The 9,492-nt window shown below is 59.9% G+C and overlaps 1 protein-coding gene across 2 annotated transcripts in view; it reads left to right on the forward strand.

The window, feature by feature from the left end:
* SLC1A7 (solute carrier family 1 member 7) overlaps positions 1–8,847 on the forward strand; it is a 46,249-nt gene extending 37,402 nt beyond the window's left edge. The window contains exons 6-11 of one of the 2 annotated variants that reach the window (XM_030870170.2): positions 3,418–3,517; positions 4,226–4,459; positions 6,409–6,603; positions 7,378–7,512; positions 7,940–8,042; positions 8,629–8,847. In XM_030870170.2, coding sequence (XP_030726030.1) covers positions 3,418–3,517; positions 4,226–4,459; positions 6,409–6,603; positions 7,378–7,512; positions 7,940–8,042; positions 8,629–8,847 — 986 coding nt within the window. Of the gene's footprint in view, positions 1–3,417; positions 3,518–4,225; positions 4,460–6,408; positions 6,604–7,377; positions 7,513–7,939; positions 8,043–8,609 lie in introns of both variants that reach the window. The other variant, XM_060305448.1, reaches the window with a different exon arrangement.
* The last annotated feature ends 645 nt before the right edge of the window (positions 8,848–9,492 follow it).

Below are 9,492 nucleotides of genomic sequence, written 5' to 3' on the forward strand. Positions count from 1 at the left end.
GCCGGAGCTGGTGTTCCTCACTCGGAATTCCCCATCCCTGGGTGCTGTTTACCTCCAGGGGTGTCGGCCCTCCCTATGAGAAGAGCATGCCTCTAGCCCCGTCCCAGCGGCTGTTTATTTAAAGCCCTCATTCCTCCCCTCCGCCCTCAACCACGGGGCCTTCTCTCTGCAGACCTGTCTGTGCCATTTCTTGGGGCCGCCTGACCACACCCTTCCCTTTGTTACTCTTCTCTGGGTCCCCAAGGCCCACCACAGGCTACTTACCAGAAAGCTGGTAATGCTTAACTTGCACAGGCCCCTTTTGGGGCCTGTACCTTTTTTCCTTTTTTTAATTTTGTATTCTTTTTCTTGAAGAGGTCCACAAACTGTGTAAGCTTCAGATCCCACAAAACCTCTGGCTACGCCCCTGCCTGTGCACCCATGGCCACCCCCACCAACGTACGCATACAACCTTCTCCCTCCTTTGGAGCCTAGGAAGTCCTAACCCCTCCACAGCAATCTAGCTTGTCCTCGTCCTTTTAGGCCAGCCCAGGGGTCATCACGAGTCTCACTATAAAATCACATCAGCCCCCCGTCGCCCCAGCCCCAGACCTGGGAGGGCCTCTCTGGCTTCCGACTCCTCTGCAGGGCTTTCTTCTCAGTGGAAGGCCTCCCCATCCTCCTGGATTCTCAGCCAAGGAAACTGGGGGTCACTTGCTAGCCCGCCTTCTGCCTCAGCCCACACCCACATCCAGTCAGGCCTGCCCCTGAAATCTCTCTGCAGTCTGTGCACTTACCTTCGGCGCACTGCCCCAGCCAAGGCCGTCGTCATCTCTTACCTGGTTTCTGCAAATGCCGCCTCAAGAATTCCGTATCCCGGTGTGTCCTCCTCACGGGGTCACTGAGTCTCCACGTGAAGCCTCCACAGGCTCCACTGTACTCCAAGAGGGGTCCAAACACCGCACGCGGCCCGCACAGCCTGCAAGCTCCGGCCAGGCTGCCCCCTCTCGTCCTGCTCACTTCCCCCCCGCCGCGCTGCCTGCCAGTTCCTGGAAGGCGCCTCCCGGGCCCTTCCCACCTCCCTCAGCCTGGCCGTTCCTGCCCCTCCCTCTCCCCTGCACCTTTCTCATCCTTGAGGGGCCTCTGCATAAGCATCCCGTCCTGGGGAAAGTCTACCTGGCCCCCCAGTCAGGTGCGCTGTGTTACTCACATGTTTGACCCAGTGCAGTTATATAATTGTTTGTGTGACTGTTTCACGGCTGCACGGCAGCTGTGTACGCTCCACGTATGCGGAGGCAGGGCTTGTTCTCCATTTAGCCCCATAGCCTCCACGGGACTGGCTGGAACAGGTGCTCAGTAAAATCTTCCAGAGAGGGCTTCCCCGGTGGCGCAGTGGTTGAGAGTCCGCCTGCCGATGCAGCGGACACGGGTTCGTGCCGCAGTCCGGGAAGATCCCACATGCCGCGGAGCGGCTGGGCCCGTGAGCCATGGCCGCTGAACCTGCGCGTCCCGAGCCTGTTGCTCCGCAACGGAAGAGGCCACAACAGTGAGAGGCCCGCATACCGCAAAAAAAAAAAAAAAAAAAAAATCTTCCAGAGAGACGGGTAGACGGATGGATGGATGGATGAATGATAAGGGGTAATGGAGCACTTATCGTCGTGGTCAAAAGGCCAGGCGGGCACACAGAGGAGCCAGGACCTCAGAGACCCAAGTGTGTGAGGAGACAGTGTTTGGAAGCATCCTCAGTCCATCTGCTAATCTGTCCCCAATCCTGGACTTTCCTCCTCCTCCCAGCCATCGCCTCTCTCTTAGGGGTGGGAACACACTAAAAGGACATCTATTGGCAGAGCTATATTGGCAGAGCTAAAGAAACCTTTGAGACCCTTCAACTCGCTGTTTGCTGAGCACATGCAACTGTCCACGTGTCACTGTGTATTTGTTGTGTGTGCCCAGCTATAGCTGCACCCACATCTGTGTGCCCACATCTGAGCGTGAGCGAGCACATTTGCACGGCTGCTCCCCTCACCGCAACCCCCTTCCCCATTTCCTCCCTGGTGCTGGGATGTGGCTGCTGCTAAGGTGTCATTGGCCCTGCCTGTCGGAGGAAGCCCACTGCCACCCCCTGCGTCCCATGCACACTAGCACCTAGCCAGCCGGAGCCCATGGATGCCCCAGAGAGCCTGATGAGGAACAGGAAGAGCCGAGAAGGGACAGAGCCAGCAGAAAACCTGGCCCTGAGCTCAGTCAGGCTTCCGTGGGCCAGATGCCCAGGGCTGGGCCCAGTGTCATCCGCATGTCTGGCCTCTCCTACCCACCCCGGCAGGGCGCCACCGCTCCGCATAACCCGTGGTAGCTGCTCCCCAGACAGCGTGGGTTCGGCTTCATGGGCAGGGAAAGAGCTTTTCTCTGGAGTCCCACAGACCAGGGTTCAAATCCTGCCCCTCCCCAGCTGAGTCAGTGGATGTGCCTCTCAGACACAGTGACGGTAAGCTCCATGAGGGCAGTCACAGGGTGTGATTTGCTCTCCAGTTTTGTGTCCCCAGAGGGAGAGCAGTCACTTGTCACTGTTCCAGGAGTGGCCTCACCGTGCTCACCTGCACGAGCTCACCCCACAGAATAGCACACTTGTGAAAGCTTCCTGAGTGAAGGAGAGCCCAGAACCCCAAGGGGAGGGGAACAGGGGCTCCGGAAAAGGCTTTATCATTCATTCATTTGTTCATTCATACGTTCATTCATCCATCCAATGATGAGTTGCCTTCATAGGGTTCACCTTCTACTGGAGAAGACAGAAAAAAACACCAGACGACTGTTGTAATAAGTGATATGAAGGGATCAGAAAGAAGTGAAATAGAGGGGAGTAGGTGGGGAGTCTGCCAGGGCAGTGGGAGCGGGTCTCCAGCCAGGCCAGAGCTTCAGGCATCGGGTACCATGCGGGCAAAGGCCCCACCACAGTCAAGAGCTTGATGTAGTCTAGAAACGTGAAGAAGGCCGCGACGCAGGAGCACAGCGAGGAAGGGAAAGCAGGGCCTGACGGAGGCGGGAGTTGTGAACAGGGTCGGATCAAGTGGGGCCTGAAGCGGGGGGTGTGGGAGTGCTGGTTGTGCCGTGTGTGCAGGGAAGCCGGTCGGGGGTGCTGGCAGGGAGCATTTCTGTCTTTAGAACATGGTACTTGCTGCTGGGTAGAGCGGGGTGACGGAGGAGGAAGAGATGAGAGCCCTGTGGGGAGGCCACAGCCTGCTCCAGCGGGGAGGAGAGGGGCGGTGCGAGGGAAGCGCTGGGGCGTCAGAGGCAGCTGGGCAGTCGGCTAAGCGCCGAGATCTGCGTGTGCCTGTGGTCTGTCCCTGCCTGGCCACCAGCCCGTGTTGGCACACGTAGGCATCATGCACATCTGCCGCCGTCTGCGGCGTCTGTGATATGCTGTGTCCCTGCCCCCCGCAGGCATCATGCTGGGCCGTATGGGTGACAGCGGGGCCCCCCTGGTCAGCTTCTGCCAGTGCCTCAATGAGTCCGTCATGAAGATCGTGGCAGTGGCTGTGTGGTAAGCCTCGTCGTAGGGGTGCGGGGGGCTTCTCTTCTACCCACTCCACCCCCTTCCAGCTCTGCCCTGGGCAGCTGGAGGGACACTGTGGTCCCGTAGGAGGGAGCAGAAGGCTGCCCGGGAGGCTGCGTTCCCCTGGATCCCCCCAGCCCTGACTAGGCCGGGTTCCAGCCCTGGGCCTGCCACTTCTGGCTCCATCAGGCCCACTGGCGGCAAGCTAAGAGCTAATAAACCTGGCCCTGTGCTCTTGGCCTCAGTTTCCCCATCACCTGGGGACTCATCAGCTCAGTCTTTGGAGAAAGGAAACACTGGAAGTGACAACCAGCTGCCCCTTCTTGGTTCAGAGTTCAGACCTTAGGAATCTTCTAATTTAACCTTGCACAGTCAGATGGGGAAAGGCAGAGGCCTGCCAAGGTCACCCCCAGAGGCTGTGGCATTGCTGGGCTGAAACGTGGGCTTGCAGAGGGCAGGGGAGCTCCTCAAAGGCCTGGACGGAGGAAGGCAGAGCGGCAGGAGGCTGTGCATCGCTGGGCTGGTTGAGGTGGCATTCGTTTCACCACGTGCCAGGCACCTGGGCACACAGTCTCATTCTGTCCTCACAGGGGCCCCGGGAGGCTTAGAAGGGTGAGGCTAGGCAGTGATGCAGTGCCAGGGCCTCCCAGGACCTTTGTGTGCCCGGCACTGAGCCGGCTGCCCCGCCCACCCCAGGTACTTCCCCTTTGGCATCGTGTTCCTCATCGCTGGCAAGATCCTGGAGATGGACAACCCCACGACCGTGGGAAAGAAGCTGGGCTTCTACGCTGTCACCGTGGTGTGCGGGCTGGTGGTGCACGGCCTCTTCATCCTGCCCCTGCTTTACTTCTTCATCACCAAAAAGAACCCCATCGTCTTCATCCGCGGCATTCTCCAGGCCCTGCTCATCGCGCTGGCCACCTCCTCCAGGTAGCCCTGGGCAGCGGGCAGGATGGGGGAGGAGACCATGGCTGAATGCTGTCCTTCTGTCCAGCCATCATTTGTCCATAGCCATAGAACCACGGAAAGTGTCAGCATGACCTGCTTCACAAACTTGGGAGACGCTCCGGTAACAAGACGTATTCTTAAAATGTAACGCTTGAGGCACTACCTGCCCAAATGGCAGAAAACCCTCCCCCACCTGCCCACATACCCCGGCTTCACTCAGTCCACACGGGGCTCGGCTTCCACGCAACGGCGGCAGGGGGAGCTGGAGAGTGCTGAGTCTGCAGTCGCTATCGCTCTTGCCTTGCGCTGCCACATGGTGCTTCTGTGGAAGTCAGGCCCTGTGCTGTTTAGGGACCTTGCCTGTCTACCGTCACTGGGACAGCCTGGCAAGTTGCCCCGTCACAACCTTGGCGGTGTCTCCAGACAGTGGGAACTTGCCTCGTGGTTCCATCACCCACTAGCTGTGTGGCTGTGGGCCAGTCACCTGACCTCCCTGGTGACCTCCCCGTCAGTTTCCTCGGATACAGACTGAGAATCATTGTAGCCTCTGCCACATAGGGTTACTGGGGGATTAATGGAGATAACCCACTAAGGCCGGCCTGGGCTTGATGAAGCAGCACCTGCCCTCAAAGATCCCAGACCAAAGCGAGTGCAGGAGACCCAGGGAGGTAGTGTCATGCAAACTTGGCTATTGAGCAAGGGGTGGGGTAGGGGAAAGGAGGTGGTCACATACTGGGCATCTAACCCTGTGAAGAAAGGGTGGTTCTCCCCACAGCAAATGTCCAAGCTCCGCATGGAAGAAGTCACCCGAACTTGAGCCCATGTCTCTGGCACCAAAGGCCTGGCTCTTCCCTGCATCCCTTACTGCCTTCTCTTCCCTGGGCCTCAGCTTCCCAATCTGTAAAATGGGAATGAGGGCCACCACAGACCTCCTTCCCTGGCAGCCACATGGCCCGCCCTTGGCAGCAGAAGCACCTCATACAGGACTCAGGAGGAGCAGAAGCCCAGTGAGGAGAAGCCCTAGAAGCCTTGTCCAGGAACCCTCACCCAGGGCCGAGGGAGGAGGTGAGAGGGAAAGACGAAGCCCCAAGCAGCTGCTGGCCCCCGTGACAGAGCCGGCAGCCCTTGCCATTTCCTGTTGGCAGGAACAACGGCCTCGGGCCCAGCATGCCTGGGGCCCATGAGGGGCTCTGGCAGGTGCCAGTGGGCTTCCCAGGCAATGGCCTGTGGTAGAGGAAGGGCTCTGGGGCCACGCTAACCCGAGTTTCAGTCCCAACACCGCCACTGGGAGCTCAGTAACAACACAGCTGCAACGTGAGCAGTGGCTACCACTGGTTGAGCGCCTACAGTATGCAGACGCTGTCCTGAGGGCCCACTCGTTAATCCTAATAGCTCCGTAATGTATGGACTGCTTGGGACAAGGAAACTACGGCACACGCAGGTTAAGGAGGTGCCCGGGCCACTGGGCTAGTGGGAGGCCGGAATCTGAAGCCAGCGGTCCCGCCAGAGCCCTGCTTTTGACTGACCTCTTCATCCGCACTTGGCACAGTCGTGCGACACAGGGTCAGCCCCTCCTCCCCTCTGGGCTTCAGTTTTTTCACCTGTAAAAGGGACTTAAAACCCCTCCCTCCCAGGAAGCCATGAGGATGTATAAAGCACAGTGCCCGGCGCATAGTAGGAGCTCAGCTGGTGGTAACTCCCTTCCTGACCCGTGTGTATGGGGGTCTCTGAGGCCCTGGGCCTGGGCAAGTCTGGCCATGTGACCATTTTCAAAGCCCCTTCAGCCTGTTCTCCCCCTACCCCAGATGGGCCAACTGCCTGGCGGGGGAGGGGGGGCGGGGAGAGCTTCTGTCACTTGTCAGCGGACAACCTGGGGGCCCTGCCCATCCTGGAGGAGAGTGATGAGCAGACGCTGGCCCCTCTGCCCACAGCTCAGCCACACTGCCAATCACCTTCAAGTGCCTGCTGGAGAACAACCACATCGACCGGCGCATTGCCCGTTTCGTGCTGCCCGTGGGCGCCACCATAAACATGGACGGCACCGCACTCTACGAGGCTGTGGCCGCCATCTTCATTGCCCAGGTCAACAACTATGATCTGGACTTCGGCCAGATCATCACCATCAGGTGCACCCCCGACACCCTGCACCCAGTGTGGATTGGGGCGGGGGGTACTCTGGAACAGCCTTCAGGAGTCTTGAGCTCCCAGATCTCATGGAGTCTCTGAGGCCCAGAGAGGGCAAGGGGCTTATTCCAGGCCACACAGCAAGCCAGTGCTGGGGCTGAAACGTGACCTGGCCTCGTGACTCGGGGCACCAGGCTCCTTCCCCAGCGCTGCCCTGCAGAGGGGAGCTCTGAGCAGGCTGGGAAGCTTGGGGCCAGAGGAGGGCCTGCAGTCTGGACATGCAGAGCAGGGGAGGGTGATGCAGGCAGGCACAGGGTAAGCAGAGGCCAGGGGCAGGATTGAGGGATGGTGGAAGAGTCGCTGGTGTGGCTAGAGCTGAGGGAAGGGTGCTAGGGTGAGGGGCAGAGGCCAAGGGGAAAGCCTCACATGCCACCCCGAGGGCACAAGTCTGACCCTGGGGACCCAGTCCTAGAGGGAGGCTGGGCAGAGCTGTGCCAGTGGACAATCAGAATCTGTGGGCAGCTTGCTGGAAACCTACAGAGACAGTGGCTCCAGACATAGGGTTTTCCACAAACTTCTCAGGAGGTTCTGCTGAGGCCAGGGATGGGGGCCTCTGGGACCACAGGACCTTAAGCAGAGACATGCCTCCCACCCAGGGAACTCCCTGATGTGGCATTCCTAACAATTCCTGCTCCACGTGCTGTTCCCAGAGGCCCGGGGATTTTGGCCTCCTCCTTGGGTCCAGGGCCCAGCAATGCTCCCTGCCCCTCCTGCAGCATCACAGCCACCGCAGCCAGCATCGGGGCAGCTGGCATCCCCCAGGCCGGGCTCGTCACCATGGTCATCGTGCTCACCTCCGTGGGACTTCCCACTGATGACATCACCCTCATCATCGCTGTCGACTGGGCTCTGTGAGTGGGGTTCGCCCCACCCACCCCTATGCCTTGGGTGGTAGGCACTCGGGGTGGGCTGGGGAACTGCCGTGGTTTGGCACAGTGGGTACTCGCTGACACCGGCCCAGCTGCATTATTTGCGGGGCCCAGTTTTCAAAAATGAAAATGTGGGATCCCTTGTTCGAAAATTATAAAGAATTTCAAGAGGGTGGGAGCAGAGCATTAGCCCGAGTCCGGGCCCTTCTACACACTGACCCTGAGCCACTGCACAGTCACATGCCTACAAAGCCGGCCCTGCATCACCCACTTCAGCATCACCGGGGGGGGGGGCTGGGAGGACCAGGAAGGCGCCCATCCTGTGGGTGCTGCTGGGGTGAGCACTGTCCTCTCCCAGCTCCCCTTACAGCAGAGGGCCTGCCGCTCACTGCCCACCTTGGCCCACCAGGGACCGTTTCCGCACCATGATTAACGTGCTGGGTGATGCACTGGCCGCTGGGATCATGGCTCATGTCTGCCGGAAGGACTTCACTCAGGACACGGGCACTGAGGTGAGAATGGTGCCTCCCTCCCAGCCGGGCTGCCCAAAGACCGGGGGTGGAGCCAGGTGGGGTGGGCAAGGCAGCACATCGGCCACCCAGCTGGGCAGCCCTCACCTGATTCCTCCATGCCTTGTTCTCATCGTGGGCACCCGGGTGACAGATTCCTCTAACAGCAAATTGCTGAGCACCCACTGTGGCCAGCACTGATCCAGACACAGGAGCAGCAGTGGTGAACACAGTCAGTGCCCTCAGGGGGCAGTGCCCACAGCAATGCCAGCGTTCACACGTCTGCTGGGGCTCCTTCAGTAACCACGTGTAGCAGGCTGCCCCACTCCATGGGGAGGACGCTGAGGCCAGGCAGGGGAGCCGCCCATTCCCGCACTGGACCCCGTGGGCCAGGTGCCCTCCTCTACTAAGACAGTCCCAGGAGAAGGCAGGAACTGGAGCCCAGAGAGTCCCTGTGACCTATCAAGATCCCCCAGCACGTCTGTAGGAAACCCAGTCGGGTTGTTCCCAGCCCTTTGCTCCTTCAGTCCTCCCTACTGCCTAACCCCAGTCTTGCCTGCTGCTGCCAAGACCTGTTTCCCCTCACCAGAAACTGCCGCCCTGCGAGACCAGCCCAGTGAGCCTCCAGGAGATCGTGGCGACCCAGCAGAACGGCTGTGTGAAGAGCGTGGCTGAGGCCTCAGAGCTGACCCTGGGCCCCACCTGTCCCCACCACGTCCCCATCCAGGTAGAGCAGGATGAGGAGCCGGCTGCCGCCAGCCTGGACCACTGCACCATTGAGATCAGTGAGCTTGAGACCAACGTCTGAGCCTGCAGAGCTGTAGGGGCTGGGGGAGGCCTCCGTGATCAGGGTCCAAGGGCAGAATCTCAACTCACGACCTTCCTGAGCACAGGACCAGGCTCACACTACCTTCCCCCCACCTTGAGAGTCCGGAATGAGATCCACTGGACGGAAAGTGGAGTTTCAGAAAGGGGAAAGACTGCATGTGGGAGCCCCGGCTGGAGAGTTACAGGCAGGCGTAGCCCAAGCCCCGCCTGTAACATTTCCATCGTGTTGACCTGTGAGGGCGGCAGGCAGGGGTACGGTCCCCACTTTCTGGAACACAGAGTTGAGGCTCTGAGGGCTGAAAACAGTTGCCCCAGGTCTCAGAGCAAATAATGTCAGGGCCAGGACTCTAGTTCAAGGCTTTCAAGCCTCGGCCCCTCCCTCCCGGAGGATAGGGTTGCCTGCAAGGCCAGATGCCAAGAGAGAGGCTCCACCCCTTCCCAGGAGCTCCAAAGCCACCACTGCTTTCAATTTATGAAGACATAGCAATGTCCTGGTTCTGCCCCAGCTGTGTCCCAGCCCAGGCCAGCCCCCACCCTGCCCCGTAACACGTGGTCTCAAACAAACTGCTCTCCCCAGGGATGGGCCCAGCCTAAGGCCAAGACCGCTGCCTTCCGTGTGCCACGT

Source organism: Globicephala melas, chromosome 1, assembly GCF_963455315.2.
Source record: "Globicephala melas chromosome 1, mGloMel1.2, whole genome shotgun sequence".
Lineage (NCBI taxonomy): Eukaryota > Metazoa > Chordata > Mammalia > Artiodactyla > Delphinidae > Globicephala > Globicephala melas.